At 33.6% G+C, this 21,515-nt stretch overlaps 1 protein-coding gene across 1 annotated transcript; it reads right to left on the bottom strand.

The window, feature by feature from the left end:
* Positions 1 to 9,789: 9,789 nt before the first annotated feature.
* Positions 9,790 to 11,302, bottom strand: LOC141653787 (LIM domain-containing protein WLIM2b-like). The gene is made up of 5 exons (XM_074461638.1): positions 11,052 to 11,302; positions 10,824 to 10,926; positions 10,700 to 10,716; positions 10,534 to 10,623; positions 9,790 to 10,446 (listed from the first exon to the last, which is right to left on the bottom strand). The coding sequence occupies exons 1-5, from the start codon at positions 11,184 to 11,186 to the stop codon at positions 10,165 to 10,167; spliced, it is 627 nt and encodes a 208-aa protein (XP_074317739.1). The 5' UTR covers positions 11,187 to 11,302; the 3' UTR covers positions 9,790 to 10,164.
* Positions 11,303 to 21,515: the final 10,213 nt, after the last annotated feature.

Raw genomic sequence — 21,515 nt, 5'->3', positions numbered from 1 at the left:
TTTTAAATGATATACTGCCTTAATATCATAACAGTAATGGTAAGATTATGCTTGGTGCATAAGTTCTCGACAGAGTGAACAAGCTTCCAGACCATGGGCATGATCTGGAAAGGAGATACTTCCATGGCCCGGATGGTATCAATCATCAGAGGAGTAAAAGGCAACTTACAACCAGCCTTGAAAGTCCACTCATAGATTCAAAACCAGTCTGGTGACGTCCAATTAGCCCTGACAGAACAAGATTCAGGGATCCAAACCTCGGCTGAATCAGGGATCAATTTTTTCTCCCTCAAAATCCCGTCATAATTTGTTTTCAACAGGTTCTCTTCAGAAAAAGAAGACTCAAGTGACCGGAGAGCAGAGAAAATAGAATCTTTGTACTTGAAAGCTATAGCACGAGCAGGAGGATCAACTTCAACCACCTCCTCTTCATGGGTTTCTGTAGGTTCAGGACCAGCCGCAACCTTCTGAGGAGCGGGGCATTTTTTGGCTCCCATACTCTTTGGTATTTCTTAAAAATAAATATGTTTGTGAAAATTAAGAAAATTCTTTAAGAATTGCAGGGAACAAGTTAGTTTTTGATTTCTGGAAAATTAAGAAAGAGTTATAGAGAGAATATAGCAAGGGAAGTAGAAGAATTTTGGTGAAAAATAAACTCATTCTTAACACCGTATTTATAGGAGCAGTATAACGGTGCAAAAACCCTAGAAATTGCAAAACTGTCAGCGTGACATCATCAAGCTAGCCGTTACAGTGTTTAACGGTCACTAGAAGTCTAAGAGTCACTGAATAACTATGATTTTCTTTATTTCTTGAGCCCGGTAAATTGACATCTCACCCCTGGCCTGATCCAGCACGGGTAAAATGTCAAGGGGCAATTGTTAGGCCCAAATTATCCTGGACCGACTTTTGTCCAGCCTGGCATAATTAGGCTGATTGGGGCAACCAAGCTCCGGACAAATCTAATTATTATTTGGCAGATAAAGGATACCAGAAGTCAAGCAAGCTACTAAACCCTTGAAGAAAGACCTGATGGTAAGCCTAGAATAGCCTGATGGGACTCTTAAACAGGCTGGATCAAATTAACAAACAGAAAAACGGTTATATAAAAACAAATACCCATGTCCTATTCTCATGGAAGACCAAGTCCAACTACAAGAGCACACTATTTCCATAAATCAGAACGTGCAAAAGGAGAAGAACAAAAGTTTGTTGAGGGAGAACAATTCAACCGGGTTAATAGGGAATGTGCCCTATTTTTCAGCTAACAACTCCAACGATCAAGAGGAACGTTGGATTGAATGCAACGTTAATATTGGAAGATTATAAATAGCTTGAGGAATCATTTGTAAAGGGGAGAAAAGGAGATCACTTGAATACAATTTGTCTTCTGTTTTATTATATATTCAATCATTTATTCCGTATTAATATTCAGCTTATCCAAAAAATACAAACAACATCGTTTATACTTCATACTTTCCATTCATTTATTTATACTTTTGTCTTTGATATAAAGAGCTAGATACCCTCACTACCTAATAATCAAGTCGGACCCTTACAGGAAAAATCTTGCTAAAACACTAAGTATTTAACACGCACTACTACAAATACAGGCAACCACAACGGCCCTTTAACAACGATTATTCACGAAAATCACAATAGACGTTGTAGAATGTGTGACGCGAATTTTACTAAAATCAATTACAACGGGTATGGTTATAAAACCGTTGTTATTAGTTTTAACAACGGGTCACACATGCACAACCGTTGTTAATAATTTGGCGCAAAATTGGCGCAAAGTTAGTGAAAAGTAATCACACCGGTTATTTTTGAAACCCGTTGTTAAAACTTATTTAACAACAAGTGTTTTTTACAACCGTTGTTAAAACATATTTGACAACGGTTGTTGTTTAATAACCGTTGTCAATACCTTCCATACTATAAACCACACAAATGTAAGTCTCTGCTGCACCCACAAAACACAACCCTTAATACACAAACACAAACACAACAGACAAACAAACACAAAACACACACTCTCTTTCTCTCTTTCTCTCTTTCTCACTTTCTCATCGTCACTTTATCTTCTCGCCACACCTTGTTGATTTCATCGTCTATTACGTTCGTATTTATCGGGTAAATCTCGCCGTCATCACTGTTAGTTTCATCGTCATTATTTTCTTTTTCTATTTATTTCTTTTGCATGTATGTGTTTTTATCGACCATTATGTTATTTGAATCTAGTTAGTTAGTAAAACAATGAAGAAGCAAGATGAAGAAGCAAGATAAACATAATTAATATATATATATATATATATATATATATAGAGAGAGAGAGAGAGAGAGAGAGAGAGAGAGTGGTTCTTATAAGGCCACTACATCTAATAAGGCCCTAAGTCCTTATAAGAGCCCTTGGATGGAAGGGATGGAGGGATGAGATTACATCTCATTGAAGGGTCACAATTCACCCTCCCTAATCTCCTTCCCTAATTGTGTATAACTCTATCTAATTTTGTATAACTCTACCACCATTCTAATCTCCCAACTCACTTCCTCATTCACTCATCCCCTCTCATTTCTCACATTCACTCTTTCTCTCTCATTTTCTCCCACCCTCTCTAAAAAAAAAAAAAACCAAGTTGATAAAATAAAACCCAAACTAAAATAAAACAAAAAAAAAACCACAAAAATCACTCCACCACACCCGACCCACCACCACCCCACCACTACCCGACCCCACCACCCTCCTATCACTGCCTCCACCTCCTCACACCGCCAACTTCCAGCCCCACCACCGCCGACAACCACACCCCGACAACCCACTACCCCTGTCCTTTAACCGACAACCCACTACCCCGACAACCACACCCAACGCCACCACTAACCCCCTTCGCCAAATCTGGCCACCACCACCCATAACCTCCACCACTACCCTCGGCGGTTTCCACAACACCCTCTGCAACCTCCCTCATCCTCTCTCCTCGGCGGTCTCCACCACCACCAGCCGCGCACGCTTCACGACCCTACACACCCAGATCCCGACCTCCCTTCCGCCGTCCTTCCTTCCTCCTCCTCCCGCCGTCCTTCCTTCCTCCTCCTCCTCCCGTCCTTCCTTCCTCCCCTTTTCCTCTTCCTTTCTCTTTTTTTTTTTTTTTCCCAAACCTCGCAACACCTTCCATTTTGTTTCTAATATTTTGGTTTTTTGTTTTTTTTGTTTTTATTTTATATGGGTTTTGTTTTATATGGGTTTTGTTTTATTTTGTATGGGTTTTTGTATGGGTTTTGTTTTATTTTCATTGTCCATTTTTTTAATTTTTCAGATTTTCTTTATTTTGTTCTTTGTTTTTTGGTGTTTGTTATTTTGGTTTTTTGTTTTGTTATTGTTATTTGGTTTTTATTTTTTTTAGTTTAGTTATTTTTATTATTGTTATTATTGTTATTTGGTTTTTATTTTTTTTAGTTTAGTTATTTTTATTATTATTTGAGATTTGGTATTAATTTTGTGTGGTGGTGTTTTTTTTAGATCTATTGGTTTTTTTGTGTTTTTGTCATATTTACTTTATTTTGTAATTGTTATTTGGTTTTTAATTTTTGTTGGTTATTAATTTCTTTGTTGGTTATACACTTAAAACATTAAAGTTATACTATTTATGGCTAAGGTTATACACTTAAAACATTAGAGTTATACACACGATATTTAAATTTGGTTTTTTTTTTATTGTTATTTGGTTTATTTTACATTTCGGGTTTGGTTGGGTTGTTGGTTTTTTGGTTTTATTATTGTTATTTGGTTTTTTGTTTTTGTTATTATGAGTTTTTTTGGTTTTTGTTATTAATTTTTTTTTTCATATTTTTCATATTTATTGTTTGATTTTTTTACTATTTACGACTAAAGTTATACATTTTATGACTAAAGTTATACATTTTATGACCAAAGTTATACAAAAAAAGACTAAAGTTATACAAAAATTGGACTAAAGTTATACAAAAATTGGACTAAAGTTATACAAAAAATTGGACTAAAGTTATACAAAAATGAACCAGAGTTATACAACAATGTACGAGTTATACAAAAATGAACCAAAGTTATTCAAAAACGACCCGAGCTATACAAAAATTGGACTAAAGTTATACAAAAATGAACCAAAGTTATACAAAAATGAACCAAAGTTATTCAAAAAATGACCAGAGTTATACAAAAATGCACCAAAGTTATACAAAAATTGGACTAAAGTCATACAACAATGGACTAAAGTTATACAAAAAATTGGACTAAAGTTATACAAAAATGAACCAAAGTTATACAAAAATGGACCAGAGTTATACAAAAATGCACTGAGTTATAAAAAAATTGGACTAAAGTTATACAAAAATGAACCAAAGTTATACAAAAATGAACCAAAGTTATACAAAAAATGGACTAGAGTTATACAAAAATGCACCAGAGTTATACAAAAATGCACTAGAGTTATACAAAAGTTAGTCCATTTTTGTATAACTTTAGTCCATTTTTGTATAACTTTGGTTCATTTTTGTATAACTTTGGTTCATTTTTGTATAACTCTGGTTCATTTTTGTATAACTTTGGTTCATTTTTGTATAACTTTAGTCCATTTTTTGTATAACTTTGGTGCATTTTTTTGTATAACTTTAGTCTTTTTTTGTATAACTTTGGTCTATTTTTGTATAACTTTGGTTCATTTTTGTATAACTTTGGTTCATTTTTGTATAACTTTAGTCCATTTTTGTATAACTCTGGTGCATTTTTGTATAACTCTGATCCATTTTTGTATAACTTTGGTTCATTTTTGTATAACTTTGGTTCATTTTTTGTATAACTTTAGTCCAATTTTTTGTATAACTTTAGTCCAATTTTTGTATAACTTTAGTCTTTTTTTGTATAACTTTGGTCTATTTTTGTATAACTTTGGTTCATTTCTGTATAACTTTAGTCCATTATTGTCTTAGATGAAAAAAGTATCTCACAAAAAAAAAAAAAATTAGATTTAAAACACGAAATCGAAAAAAAAAAAAAAAAAAAAAAAAACGAAATAAACCGAGACGCAAAAATGAAAAAAAAAAAAAAAAAAAAAACGAGTTTATATAATTACGGCGGTGGTGGAGGTGGCGGTGGATGTGGGCGGTGGGTGGTGTCGGTTGGGATAGTGGTGGGTGGTGGTGAATGAGGAAGAGAGAAATGAATGATTTATTTGGTTTTTTGATTTATTTGGATTTTTTGATTTATTTGGATTTTTTGGGTTTTTTTATTTATTTGGATTTTTTGGGTTTTTTTTATTTATTTGGATTTTTTGGGTTTTTTATTTATTTGGATTTTTTGGGTTTTTTTTTTTTGAGAGAAGAGAAGAGTGAAATGTGTGAGATGAGAGAGAAATAGGTGGGTAGAAAACAAATATATAGTAAATTAGTGGTTAATTAGGGTGGATTAGTAAAGTGTGTTAATTTGCTTGTATAATGACTTTTGGTGGGTTCATCTCATCCCTCCATCTCCCTCCATCCAATGGCTCACAAAAGACCTTATGGACTCAAATATATAATGGACCTTAGTTGATCCTTCCTCTATATATATATATATATATATATATATATATATATATATATATATATATATATATATATATATATATATATATTTATAAATACATAAATTAAAAAAAAAATTACATATATAAAAATGCAATTCTTATATTTTCATAGAGGATCTTATTCCGCTCTATCGTATCCGTCCTCTCCTCCTTGGCTATTTGGAGGTTCCGTTCGCCAGATTGCTATATCGTCATATAGCCGCAATCTCGCCGCTCCGTCAAGCCATCTTTTTTTGGCGTGCTTCGATGCGGATCGAGCATCCGCAAAGTAGCTCCTGAAACTTTCCTCAATATGGAGGAACCGGCGGATGAAGTTGTTGTTGTTCTCGATCATGGTAAGAGTCTTAAGGATGAAATCATTCATTTTGTTGGAGTTTTTGGAGTTTGTTTTGAAAGATTAAGTAGAGTTTGTTTTAGCAGTTAGGGTTTGGAGATGAATATATTGAGATAATGGAAATGTTAGTTGAGATAATGCAATGTATTTATACTAAGCAATGTGTGGGTTGAGTTGCTTTTTAATTAATATATATGTTAGGAAGTTGTGCCATAATCATCATCATATCTCTCAATAATGCTGCTTCAAATCTTATTACTAACCCTTCTCATTCCATATTATCCGTTCATATGTACAGTGATGTCAGTAATAATGCATGCATCGGAATTCTAACGGGCCGTAATTATGCATGCATCTAGTAATATTTAATTTTTTATTTTTTTTATTTTTTAAGAACAAACAACAACGGTTATTTACAAACAACCCGTTGTCTTTAGTTATAACAACGGTTTTGTATATTAAAACCCGTTGTTATAACTTTCCCCCCAAAATTGAGTCACACTTTCCACAACGGGTTTTTATACTTAAAACTGTTGTTAATAGTTTTAACAACGGGTTGCTTAAGAAAACCAACCGTTGTTATAACCTTTTACAACGGACGCTTTAACAACGCCCGCTTTTTTATATAACAACGGTTTTTGACCGTTGTTATAGCCTGTATCTGTAGTAGTGACGAGCACCTAATCCGATCTAGTGTACAATAAACAATTAATCCCCACGAGTAACCCTAATCGTGCTAATAAAGGATGTTAAGCCTTCGGTGTTTGAGAGATGTTAAGCTCTCGGTGGAGAAAGATGTTAAGGAGCCTGTTGGTGGTGTTGGCTGTCAAGAGCAGTCAAATGTAGTCCAAAGCAATATTGTTACACCTATCGCCCTCTCTAGTGTTGGTGGTCATATGAAGGTTGAATACAAGTCATATCCTACTCTTAGTGGTAGTGTGTGCTCTCCCTTTGTTTAATAATATTGATACTAGGGAGTTTGTTTCAAGGTTATATGCTACTAAATGCTGTTTTGGAGATAATGATTTTTTGAACTTGAGAAATGTGATATGGTTGTTTTATGTCTAAGAAATGATGCATTAAAATGGTATTATGATGTTGTTTATGCTAAAACTAGAAATGGAGTGTTCAAATTCAAATATTGGCATAAGCTGAAAAGTTGCGTGAAGGAAATGTATTTTAATAAGGCTGTCATGAATGATTTACAAAATGAGTTCAAAAATCTGAAAATGGACTCATTATGTGTTAAGGATTATGACATGATGTTTAGTGAACTATATTTCATTTTTAGAAATCCTAATGATAGTTCTGAGAAAATAAATTTGTTTTATAATTGACTAAACCTAGAAATTCAGAATTGATTAATATTGAGCAAATTAATTCATTTAAGTTGTTGTGTGAACTTGCTGTAATTTCTGAAAATTTGATCCATGAGCATGAAATTTATATGGAGTCCTTGGCTAAATAGAATGTTAAACATGTTGTTGCCATGAGTTCTAATATGGGGTTGGGTTATGAGGTTCGGGTTCCACTCCTATATGGAGTGTGACAAATGAACTATCCTAATGAGTGTTCTAGGGATTGTCATAGTCCAAGAGAATGCCAAACACCTTAAGCTAGACCATAAGGCTAATTTGAATGCTATGAGATGGTTGGATTTACATTTGGGAAGACAAAGCACCAAGGACCATACTTATGGGATGTGAATGACCCTTCCTTTAACTTGAAATCCATCCAAAAGTAGTTGAATGTAAATGGGGATACTCTAGGGTCTGAATTGTATCTTGCTTATGCTCAAATTAGTGAATTGAACTCTGAATTTCCATTGGATTATTGATTACCCAAGGATGTTATGGGAATGAGCACAAAAAAGGATTAGCCTTCTGATTTGTGTGCTCTAAGGGCTGAAATACTTGGTATGGACATAAGGCCAAGACAATTTGTTATGGTCTATCATGTTGGAGGAAAGAGTTTGAACCTACTATTATAGAATTGCATTCGAGTTTGAGACGGCTTGAACCTTCCGAGTTTATGCATAAGACTTGCGTTTTTGTGCTAAGAGAATAAGTCATGAGACTATCCAAACAATAAGATTTTCATAGCATTCTGCCAGATTTTGAGTTGTCGAATGGCTGTGTTCAAATGCTCATATCTTGAGTTTTATTTGGTTAAAATTTGTGTTATTTATATGAGTAAATTTTTGAATAAATCCTCTTTCATATTGTTTTAGAATCAAAAAGTTTCAATGAGCATATTTGTCACAATCGAGCTTCAAAGACTGGCACACATAATAAAACACATTTCCTAGCAAATGACCTGTCAACACTCAAGGAGGGATAAATCAAGATTTACTCATTTTTTATGGTTTATTCTTTTTGGAGATTAAATCTAACATCATTAGCTTTCATTTGATCTATCATGGGTAATTTTTAATAAAAAAAGGGCAGGAAGATATGACGCATCTAAGTTGCTGGTGTTGTACAGGAAGAATGCTGAAATTTCAAAACTGAAAGGTGATCAGTCCTCAAACTTGAATAACTAAAGATTTACACAATGTTTTTTGATGATTCTTGCTCGAGGTGAAAGCTAAAATGATTATATTTCTAATTACATATAATTGATAAGACAAGTCCAAGATGTTAAAGAGTTATGACGTCTGCAATACAAGTATGATCATAAGAAATGTTTAAGTGAGTTTGTTTTATTGAAGGGGTAATTTTGTTATCCTCATTTACTAAAAAACTTCAAGTCCAAAAGTAAGTGAAGGTCCTAAAAGAGTCATTAAGGCATGGAGTGATGGATGGCAACCTTAGTTTAAAACGGAGACGGTTTTGCAAGTAAGAAACGCAACCAACAATTTCTGAGCATTGAAAGTGACCACTAGTGGTCTTGTTTTTAGGCTCCTCTACAATTGCAGCTATAACTGTCTTTGGCCACGATAAAGACTGATTTCTAAACCTTATTTTAGAGTCTCTGAGCTCTCAATAACCCTCATCAACTCCCCTACACCTGAAGACAAAAAACGAAGCCTCAAAGCAACTAGTGACATCTCACCTTAATCTCCAAATTTATTTTAGTTTTTTTTTTCTTATTAGAGCATTGTACTATTTTAATTCTTAGTCCTTGGATAATTTTAGATCATGCACTTCTATCCTTAGGATTTTCTACTTATATTTGTCTATATAAAGGCCACATTCTCGAATGTAAATGGTAGAGATTTGATTAATGAAAAAACATTGCTTTGTGCAAAACCCTTTCCTTCATGGATCGTTCTACTACCTTAGTACAATACCCATAATCTTGACCTTCGTGACTTGAATAAATAGAAAGATTAAGTCTTTCATATCCTTTTTATTGCTTGATAATTTTGTACTTTAATATTCTCATTAAGAATAAAAAAATCATCACAAAAAAAACAAACACAATCTCCTCTGTTTGCCCTTCTGTTTTAAAGTTGAAAGTTTCAAAATTTATTATTCATCTTTCCTTGAAATTAATCAACTCAAACTAGTCATAATATCAAATTATATGTTGACTAGGGAGTACTAACTTAATGTCTTACTGATTTATAATTTATTACATAGAACACAATTGGAAACATTCAAAATGAATGCATATAACACTTACTCCTTCCGTCTCAACCATTTTTTTACCTATGATTTTGACACAAGGACCAATAAAAGGGGAGAGGATCAATTGTAGTGGTTGTTAGTGAATGACAAGTGTACCATAGTGGATGTGTATGATCAAATTACCCATAAAAAACCTTCATAATATAAAAAGGTAAAATAAATGAATTTGACACCCTAAAATGAAATAATTAAACAAATTACCGGGGCGGAGGGAGTAGAATTTATATACCAAGGCATTTCATAATGTTATTTCAATAGAATAGACATATATCATAATTTAATATGAGTTGTTTAATATGCACCTTGGTACAACTCTCTTTATGTAGAAATAAATATTGTATGCTCTACAAGCACATTATCCCAACGAATATACAAAGATACAATTTCAACGAGTATACAAATATATAAAATGTGTCTCAATTATTTTAATTATGTCCATGTGACGCAAAATAAAATATAAAATACGACTATAAATTCATAAATAGTAATTCTCTACGAAGAATAATATACCGTCAATTCGAATATTAGACGAGAGGTAATCAAAATTGATTGGTGTATTTAAAGGAAAGTACATTAGTCATATATAACCTTTCATTTATTGTTCATCTACTATGTTTTGTTTCGCTTCATCTGCTTCCATGTTAGTGGCTTCATTTTTCTCTTCCTTAGGTTCAGCAATAACAGGAACTTCACTTCGCTTTACAGACATGGATTTACTAAGATGACTATATGATCCTTTCTCCTTGAATAATTGGGAGAAATGAGGTTTGCAATATAAATATCCATCTAATGCAGCATAGTTGGATGCACTCAGAAAACAACCTCCTTTTGCACACCTAAAGCATGCCTTATGATAATTTTCTCCTTCAACAACTATCTGTGTTGCATTTTTATTGTGAATTAAAATATGATGTATTCAACAATAAAAAAAATTATGAATGAATGAGTTCAGTGTATCTCAAACCTTCTCAAGTGGATAAGCTGTTTTTTTGCATGTTGCACATTTATCTTGTGTTCCCGAAAACATGGCTGAAAGTTTGCTTGGTGTCTTTGTCTGAAAATGAAATATATGAATTAAATCTAAGCACATGAAGATTATAAAAAGCATGAAAAAGATAAAAGGTAATTACCAGCTCTGGTTTTCCTGCTGTTCGAGAGAAAAACAAATATGAAAATGTTAACACAACGCTTGATAATTGCAATAAAATTTACGAATATAATTTAATATTTAAAAATCTGTAATAAAAGTTTTACATGTTTGAGTTTTGTTGCTTGCATAAGTGCCTGTCTTCTTAAAATGTTGTTCAAAATGTGGCATGCAATATAATACTCCATCTAATGAGGAAAATCTGCCCATCTATACATCATGTAATAATAAATCATCAATACATGAACAAGGTGTGTCCATTGCGGATGTTGCAATGTTTATGTAGAATATATAAATTCATAAAAAGATGCCATAAAATTTGATTTATCTTGTACCACAAGTTTTCCATTGCACTGGCTACATTTGAAACAAGTCCTGTGATAAGTAACTCCGTCAGTTGATACCATATCAACCACGTAAACGGTCTTGTCACATGCTTTGCATTTGTCTAGGGTTCCAGTAATCACCATATTTATTTTATTATTCTTCCTCTTCCTCCTCAACAATTTGTAAGTAATCAGAATGGAGGAATATGGAAGTAATTATTATTTTCTTTTTTTTTTATTAAATGGAAACAACTATAATTAAATATTTTGGATGATAATTACAGGTTATAAACAAATAGTAAAATTAGTGATCACCGATGAAAGAGTAGTAAATTGCGAAAAATCCAATGGATATCATCCCATTAACCAAAAAAAGGAGGAGATATGTTTAGAAAGTGATTTATGTGTGTAGTGTTTGCGAACTTATTTTAATAATAATATTTGACTAGATTTTAGACGATGGAGGATAATGGATAATAAACAACCATTTTGGAGAAATAGGATAAAATTTATTAACAGTTTAATAAATATAATTTATCAGAAAAATTTGTCGACAAAACATAACAAATTTGTTAGGTTTTCCTTTATTGGTAGCAAGTTGACGTATTCCAAATTAGTGGCAACTTTTTATCATATCTTCTCACTCATTACTAACCTTATAACATTTTATATACTCGTAAAAGTTAATGAAATATTTTCTAGAAGTCCAAAAATTATTTAAAGAGTAATAAAATAGAAACATAAATAACAAATATATTAACTATTTCTTTGAGTTTGTAATAAAATTCTTTATATGAAAAGAAACTAAAGTGCTGATGAGGTGTCACATTCGGGTTGAAAATAGATTAATGTCTAAATGAGTTTTTAATCCAAATTTAACCGTTTATATTGTAGTCACCTGTTTCTATATCTTAAAAAGTCACTTGATAATGATCGATCGACAATATGTTTTGGTTTACAAGCGTCGAAGGAATTTTCTATAAGTCAGAGTATTCTTAAATTCCATCAAGATAATATCATATTTTCGAAGTTTTAATCAATTATTCTAAAATTCTATCTAGAAAAATCAAACTCATCTGTCTTCGTACTTATTTCGTACATGCAAGAAGAAGAAGGCCATTCACAGTGAACTCGCTCGAGTATTCCCGCGCAATTTTAATTTAGTGGTACAACTATCCTTGCGCCACTTCCCACTATCGATTCTGATATATGTTGCATGAAATAGCTTATCTCTTATCCTCGATTAGAGAGGCCTCTGAGTCCTCATTCATTGGCATATCGAAGTTAATTATTTTTTTTCATTTCTCGATCTTCTCCTTCTTGCATTCTAGGCCGTATTCCAACTCATCCTGGTACTAGGTGTTTGATTTTCCCACCATGTAAATTTTGATTCATACTCATAAATTGCGATCATGCATATTGACTTACCAATTCAAATCGACCAGTAACACTCATCACATTTCAAGTATTTGTTAAGAAAAGGCATTCTCACACTCATAAGTTATCGAGTAAATCAATATATATAACTAAAGGAGGCTTTTTTTCCTAATTATACTATTAGCATTAGAATTAGGAGATAGTTAATTATTTACAATTTTTCAATTATAATTAGGAATATAATTTTTCTATTAGAAATGAGAATTAATTAATGATTTTACCATTTTCCTATTAGAAATAGGAAATAAATTAACAATTTATTAAGACTTTTTTTCCTAATTATACTATTATAATTAGGAGATAATAATTATTTAAAATTTTTCTATTATAATTTTCCTATTAGAAATGAGAATTAATTAATTATTTTACAATTTTATTATTAGAAACAAGAAATAAATTAATTATCTACAATTTATTAATATTAAAAAATTATTCATTAGTATTTGTTCACTTTTTATTAAATTAGAACGAAAAAAAACCTTTGATATATTTATAATATCCAATTTTATAACAACTTCCGATTAAAAAAATGAGGTATTATGAGGCTAAAAGGCCCTAGGCCGAATTGGGTTCTGACAAATGTGCATGCATAATACCTACTACATGTAATTTACTCATGTAAAGAGTAAAATGAACGCTGAAATACGCCCCTACGTCTTTTGTTATTGCTAATTTCATATTTAATTAGACATAATACGAAGTTTATTTTTCAAATGTCATATGTATTTCTCCTATTAACTTTAAAGTTACTTCCCTCACAATACACTTCAACTTCTATTGATAATTTATTATTATATTATTTACATTCATTTGTCATTATATAAAAGTATATTAATCAAAATTCAAATAAGATATTTACAAATTATTCACAACTACAAAGTTTGATATCTATTTTTCAAGGAGTATTAAAAGATAAAGAAAGTTGCTGCTAACTTGCGAATCGAAATATAATATTATGACAAATGAGTAAATGTTTTGAAAAACTTTATTGTGCGATTGTTTTACAATTTAAAGTAAAAATGGTACCACAAGTAATAAAATAGATTTGAATGAGGCATGAAGGTAAATTAGACGCACTTATTATAGAAATATGTATAAGGTTAAGATTCAATTCAAGCAACGATCAACGTTAAAAAAAAGTCATGAAAAACACATAAAAGGGTAAGAGTAGTTTTTCCCTAAGTGAAGACCGTCTCTCTCAAGCTTTTCTTCTGACAAATAAATTTACATGCATAAAAAACGGTACTATTCAATTATATGGAGCAAACTAATTATTGTTGATGCTATATATTTTTTGTGTGTAAATTGAGCACATCATCACTATAATTTAGGGAGAGATACGAATTGGGGAAAGGTAAGACATATTCATCATGCATAATACGATGCTTTAACCACCTTTAGGCAAAAATATAAAAATAAATGAAAAAATTTAAACCTAAAAGGGGGTCACGTACTTGGCAAATCTTCTATAGTTCTCTACCGCATTAGTATTCTCATGATTGACATTTATTTCATATTAATAAAAAAATGATTATACTGCTTCGTACAATTTGTGATTTATAACTTTTAGCTAATGTGGACAAGGCCCTCGGGAACTGCGTCCGCGGGATCCACACTAGGCATAATCGACTCGAGGTTCTTTCGAATCGAATTAAGACAAATTAGAGTCGCCACCAAGTTTTTTGGGAACTTGGAACCGTTCAAGTCAACTTTACACCTTTCATCGAAAAGCATAAAGCCAATCGACTACGAGTGATTAAAGATAAAGACTTGTACCCTATATCACTCGATTTGAATGACTCTCGTAATCCAATGGTATTTAGACGGATCCACAAACCATAGATCTTGAGTAAGGGGTGAGGGTACGTGTTAGGAAGCCCATAACGACACCTAACCCCGCCCGTCGATAACGGCCTCTACTAAGTCAAGTGTCGGATTTCAAACAAGGTCATAGCTACTACGATATATGATATGCAAACATCGTTTTAAAACCCTAACATGTGACAACAATTTCTATGTCGTTTTAGATGCAACTAAACTAACTTTGTCAAAGTTGTAATTTAGCATGTGGGTTGATTGATCTAACAACATGTAAAGCAAACAAACAAGGCTTGATGGGAATGGGGGAGCCGTTGGGATCTACCCTATTACAACCCAGGCATTTCATGCCGACACAACAAGAAATTAAAGATACAACTCGATCTAAAATACAACGCTATACACAAAACCGTGCAAGACGCATTATACGGCTAATTCGGCTTAGGGAAACGTGCACAAAGGGGTGGCCCATGGCTCACATGACTCACGGCCTTGGGTCACTCCTCGTAATGCGTGCTTTCACTTAATCTTATCGAATTAGACATTGGGTCACGCACCAAAGCATGCATTAGCATAAATCGGGCCATGTTGCTTTAAACAACATGCGATTTACTACGCTCTTACATACATGGGGGCACAACCATCTAACCAAACAAGACTAAGGTATTTGAAAGAGGTTTTGACTCGATAAGAGAAAACTAACTTGAAAATTACAAACAAACTACCAAACACGACTCGATAAACAAAGTAGTTACAAGATACGAAATAACGAGATAAAGATGAGAAAACAACGAGAAAAGGGACTACAAGGACACGGCCTACACGATCTAGCATACCCTAATCCTTAGGTTAGATTCATTAGGTTAGATAGATGATTGCGAAACGGGATAGGAAACAAGTTAGAAAACGAGTTGGAAACAACGTTGATCGATTGGAAGGATGTCGCGCCAAGGTGTATTCTACACGGCCTAAAGGGTCAAATTAGGTCAAGTTCGCTAATTAAATTAACTCATCGAGTGTTAATAAGAAGGTGCTAATCACGCACTCTTATACTAGCGAGAAATTATGTGAAAGAGAGAGATGTATTCAATTAAGTGACAGAATTGTTAATTGGTTTTTAAAAGCTATGTCGATGTACCCTAAAGTGTCCAATTAGGTTATTAAACTGATCTAATATCATCTAAACGAGTTATATGTTAACAATCAGAGGTCATATTAACGTGTAAATGGTCCAGGGGTAGGTCGAATCACACGAGAGAAGAGAGGGGTCAAAAGCGAAGAACGAAGTCAGAAATCGTTTTATTAATGCCCTACCTTGAACACGAGGATATGTAAATGAGACGGGGGTGTACGACCGACTGATGTAGCGGTTTCTTTCCCATCTCAAGTCAACGCGGGTATTCATGGTGGTACTTTAACTCATACTCGGACTAAACTAGTTTCATAGTTAATAATAACAATCGATAAACAAGAACGATAAACAAACAAAAACGAACTATAAAAAACAAACATAAAAAAACGAAATAAAAGGGAGAAAGAGGAGGATTTGATGCACCCTCAACCTACATGTATCGTTGACACCGTCTTGGGTCGTAATCGATCGTAGATTTTATCTCGAGAGGCCGTCGTCGACGAAGAAACAAAGCAAACAACACGTTTTTTGCAAATCTGGACAGCAACTTTCAAACAGCGATTTCTCTCTCGTTTCACGGTGAAAATTCGATTTAAAAGATGTTTTGAAAACTAGAAAGAGAGGAGAACAGAGATCTTAAAACAATCCCTGCTCGTTTTGAGTTATTGGGCACGAAAAACGAGCACAAACAGAACTGGACAGACAGGAAAAGCCGCAAAAACAGAGTGTATAACACTCTGTTTTTCGAGGGAATTCGTGTACTCTCATGGGCAATTTGGCTCGTAAATCTTTATCTAATGTGTAGATGGATGTTTTATGGTTAATTTGGAACAAGAAACTCGAATTTTGATGGAGGTTTGAAGGGAGAACGAAAGGTTTCAAAGAGGACACACAAACTGATATTCTCTGTTTGTATGTCGGTTTTGTCTAGGGTTTTTGGGAGGCAATTAGGGTTTGTTTCTGGAGTTTAAAGCTTGTGAATGACGGTTGTATGTATGGAGAACTTAGAGGAATGAATGTATGGTGAAGGGGTGGTATTTATAAGGAGTTAAAGGAGGGTAAAAGGGGGGAGAGGCAGACGGGCTCATTCACGCATAGCTGCTGTCCAGCAGCTTTTGTGAGGGTTTGAGAGGCTTTGTGACGGGTTTTCTTGGTGGTTAAGGTAAGGTAATATGGGTAGGATACTAGGGTATAGGTTAGGGTTAATGGGCACGGGTTTTGGTGGTGTTTGGAGCGGGTTTTGGGCTCGGGATTTGGCTGCAAAACAGGGGGGGCTGCTTTGTGTATGCGGGCTGTTGGGGAGTGTTTGGGGCATGATTTGGGCCGTGGTTATGGGGTTCGAACTGGGGTTGGATGGGTAGAGGCTTAGGTTGGTTAGTGTACTCGAGATTCATGCCAACTCGTAAACAAAACGGGCTCAAAAACCGAGCTATAATCGAGCTCCAAAACACGTGTTTGAAACGAGTTCTTTTCGATTTTTAAATCGATTTTTCAAAACAACTAACACATTAAAATAAATGATTTTTCAAATCAAATATACTCATAAAATGATTTTTCAAATCAATTATTTATTTTATTTTCAATAAAATAAACTTGGGAAAATAAATTCAAAATAAAATAAAATAAATTGAATTCACCTAAAAAAGCTATAATTTAAATATCATTTAAATTAATAAAATACTCCGTCGACAACGCTCATTCTACATCGTAAAACGAACCCAAATAATGACAATGACAACTAATAGAATACATGTGTCCCATCATCATCGGGTGTTGGCCGGGTTCTCTATAAATTCCAATATCGACGGATACGGGTATCTACAGCTAACTTATTTGAACTTGCTTAAATTTATATATTTTAAGTGAATAATATTAATTATAAATATGATAAAGATAAAGTTTGATCTTTAATTTTGTCAGAGATAAAAAAAAACTCAATTTTTATTTTCTTATAATATACTAATTAAAGGTCATAATGTAATAGGAAATTACACCACAATCTACTATTTAAATATGTTGATGATCAACACTCAAAATAGCACATTTGTTATTTAAATAGTGTAAAAACTCTCAAAATGCTAAAAAAAATGTTCAATCTGTCGTTATCAAACAAAACCTAAGTTTCTGCATTTTTTTTTATCATGTTCAACTTAATCTTTACGGGATATAAAAATGATGAAGTTTAGAAAGTAGCGGTTAGTTTTCTGTTAGTTAGATGGACTTTTCAAGAGAGAGATGAAAGCTTTACATTTTAGACCGTTTTATGTGTGAACCGAAGGGATTAAGTAGTGGGCTAAAGGTTGTTTCGAGTGGGAATGAGGTTGATTGCGACGAGTTGATTGACTAAAGTTTTTCCTTACTAGATCTAGAATGGGGATAATAATTATGAGATAATAAAATTTGAAGAAAAAAGGACAATAAAAATCAGATGGAGGTAGTAAGATTTATTTATGCAAAATGAAATAAATAGCAAAATTCGTGTATATATATAATATTCAAACTTATTCAGTTTACAAACATAGTACCCAAACACTTTGCTTGAGTATTTGGAATGGAGGTAGGGGAGGGGATGAGATTGAGAAAAAGACTAGGAAGGGAAAGGGAGAGAGATAAGAGGGAAGATTGCTTCTTAAACTTTTCTTTGTTGAAGGAGAAATAAATTGTCTTCGATAAGGGAGATGAGGATCCATATATATCATCTGGAGTAAAGATTGGTGGTTCATGGAGGTGAATGTGATTTATGACTTCTTAGATGTAAAACGTAGCAGAAAGGTAGTGATAGTGGTAGTGGATTGTAGGTTGTTTCAAATAGTAAGAACCAATCACAGTGGCTGATGTTTTATTTTGCGGGTAAATTAGTGGGGTGGAGGGAGGGTGCATTTGTGGAAGGGTGATGAATTTAACGAGGATAGATAATAAATAAGGTTATTTATCAGCAAAATATCGCTTGCATTAAAATATATAGGTAACATGAATAATAACAAGAAACCTCAAAAAATCATACTGATAAACATAATCTTGACCTCATCAATCCAAATTAAATTAAAATCTTAATTCTAACAACATTGTCGAGAGCAAGAGTTAGTTTCCATTGGATTGATGATTTTTCTAGAAGTAGGGGTTTAGTTTTTCACTTGGTTGGATAAATTTGAGAGAAGTTTCGAAGACAAGGATCGATCTTTCAAGGGATGAGATTGTTTTAGATCATGTGTGTGAATAGGGAAGAAAAATAGGGGTCTGCTTGAAGGATTTTGTTTCAAACGAGAAGATGGGAGGCAAGACTATTGTTATAGGGGGTGTCATAAGTAGCCCCAGCCATGTAGTATTGCGTTGGAATTTGGTTCACATTCAAAGGTACGTCTATAGTTTGACCGGGAGATATAACATTTAACTACCTGTAAATGTTTTTACGTAACTACCATTTGACTCAACAATGATTATTGTTTTCCTTGACCAATTGAAAAACAAACAGGTATTAATGAATAAAATTTAAAAACTCTCAGTCCCAAGTATCATATATATAAACTTCATATTGGTTTTTTTTTCTTAAAAAAAAAAACATTGTCGAGAGCAAGGGTTAGTTTACATTGGATGGTGGATTTTTCTTGAAGTAGGGGTTTAGTTTTTAACTTGGTTGGATAAATTTGAGATAAGTTTCTGAGATAAGGATCGATCTTTCAAGGGATGAGATTGTTTTAGATCATGTTTGTGAATAGGAAAGAAAAATAGGGGTTTGCGTGAAAGATTTTCTGTCAAATGAGAAGATAAAGGCCAAGACTATTGCTATAGAGAAGGGGGGCCTAGCCATGTAGTATTTCGGTTCACATTCAAACTTACTTCTATAGTTTGACCGGGAGATATAACATTCTAACTACCTCTAAATGTTTTACATAATTACAATATTATTCAGCAATGATTAAATTATGGTTGTTATTCGAAAGAAGGAGATTTGTTGCATCATTGAGTTGGTTATGCAGAGTAGATATTATTGTTTTCCTTGACCAATTGAAAAACAAACAATTATTAATGAACAAATTCTAAAAACTATCAATCCTAATATTTCAATAAAACCGACTTATTTTCGCTCGTCATATGGCCAAACATGTACGTTCGAAGGTGTAGTAATTTATATACTATATCGTTTGGCAGCATATATCACGTAGCATTGATACTTACCTTAGATTTGGTTTTTTATGATTTTCTAATTGTAACACTCCCAATTAATCCAGGAGTCTTTAGCTAGGCCTTCCAAATAAATAGGAGGGTTACCATCTCGGTTTCCCGAGGCAGTGAATAACAAAGATAACAAACCAAAGTACTTTATATAAAAATTTAGCAAATAAAGGTTTTATTACAATTCAACCAACAGATTAAATTAAACTTCTAATAATACAATCTACTACGCAGCGGAAATAAATAAACTGAATGGTAAAACTATGTGATCTAGACCGTTAGGTAGATGGCCGAAATCCTCACGCATCCCCATGAGCTCCAAAGTCACTAATCTCAAGTGCATGTCGGTCAATCTGCTCCCAATAATTGGTTCATCATAGGTGTTTCTACAGAATACACTCAAACCAAACGGTTGAGTAGGGACTAACAAACAACGATGTTAACGACATAAATAAAGACAAATTATTAACACAATAACAATAAAACCAGCTCAGTTATAAAATCACATGTTAAGGTATCACCCATAACATTTGTCTATCCACGACATACCCAATCACATCCACTCCTCCAAACTCCGTCTTAACGCTTCCTCAACTCCGAATGTGCACATCTCCCTAGTAGTGAGCCTACTAGAGAAGAGACTCTGAGGGGCGGCCAGTGATCAACTGACGCCACAAGGACTAGCAGTTTCTCAGACCGATCCCATCAAATAATAACCAAGGACTAGCGGTAATAACCAAGGACTAGCGGTATATCAGTCCCTTCAAATAATAACTCATAAGGACTAGCAGTTCGGTCCCTTCCAACAAATTAAAATATCCACTAATACTCAAGTAACCAACAATGCTTGTAATTAACTCAACTCCGTTATCTCAAATCCACTTCCGTAGTCACAGTTGCAATATATAAATCAACCACCTATATATAAATAATTAACAACCACATATATATAGGTTGAGTAGGATAATCCCTACCTTTTAGCAATTCCGAGCGCACAAGCCAAATTTATAACGATCTTCTAAAAAGTCGGATCCTACAATTACAATTATATAATATATGATTTAATTAGTAACTAAACAACTAACTAACTTACTAATTAACTAATTAACTATGCCTCCTAAATACACCCCCCAACCACAACGTGTGCATGAGTTCATATTAAACTAAGTACGTAACGCATGATAACCACGTACCACTCACTAAAATTCCCTCCTCAAATACGACTACCAACGACAAAGCCATTAACAATAACTACCATAACTGACCGTTGTCCACCTGCCCACCACGGTGACCATTACACCCACATTACCCTCGCCATAACCGCAAGGAATACACCACCAGCCAAGCTAACTTCACCCAACCACCATACGCCATTGCCATCACCTAAACCACGTATAACCAATAGACCCGACTCCAACCCGACTCAAAACAGGTACGTGTAGAGAAGATAATAATCCATCAAGTACAAATCATGTGCAAGCTAAAAGTATTGATAAAGACCCTACCTAAAGCATAGAGCACTGTGCAAAATAGGCACACTGTTGACATAAGAATAGAGTCAGCTGTGTGGTTGTTTATCTCGTACAAAAAGCAGTACACTGCTTTGTCCAGCGGTCATCGTCTTATTCTCAATTGTATATATCCTTGAATTGTACTCATTCATTTTTCATTCATTCAATACAACAAAATCAACTCAGTACATTGCTCAAATCCTTGTCTATGTCTTCTACTTCCTGCACACTCATTAAACGCAACATGGTATCAGAGCCTCAGGAATGAGGAGACTGATAACCATACAAGGAGAGCATTGACTGCATCTCAACCAACTTTGTACTAGGTTTATCTATTTAAGAAGTAGTGAAGAGTATCACTGAATACTCACTTCTTACCTCAAACAAACCTATCTCATCTTA

This window comes from Silene latifolia, chromosome 4, assembly GCF_048544455.1.
Source record: "Silene latifolia isolate original U9 population chromosome 4, ASM4854445v1, whole genome shotgun sequence".
Lineage (NCBI taxonomy): Eukaryota > Viridiplantae > Streptophyta > Magnoliopsida > Caryophyllales > Caryophyllaceae > Silene > Silene latifolia.
This window is presented reverse-complemented; position numbering and strand designations above follow the sequence as displayed.

What these genes read in the sequence shown, in the direction of transcription:
- LOC141653787 (XM_074461638.1), bottom strand. Translation starts at nt 11,186, where the DNA reads ATGGTGATTACTGGAACCCTAGACAAATGCAAAGCATGTGACAAGACC. An exon ending in AGTGCAATGGAAAACTTGTG is followed by an intron (nt 10,927 to 11,051) that starts GTACAAGATAAA and finishes CATGATGTATAG; the next exon opens with ATGGGCAGATTTTCCTCATT. An exon ending in CAGCTTATCCACTTGAGAAG is followed by an intron (nt 10,447 to 10,533) that starts GTTTGAGATACA and finishes AATGCAACACAG; the next exon opens with ATAGTTGTTGAAGGAGAAAA.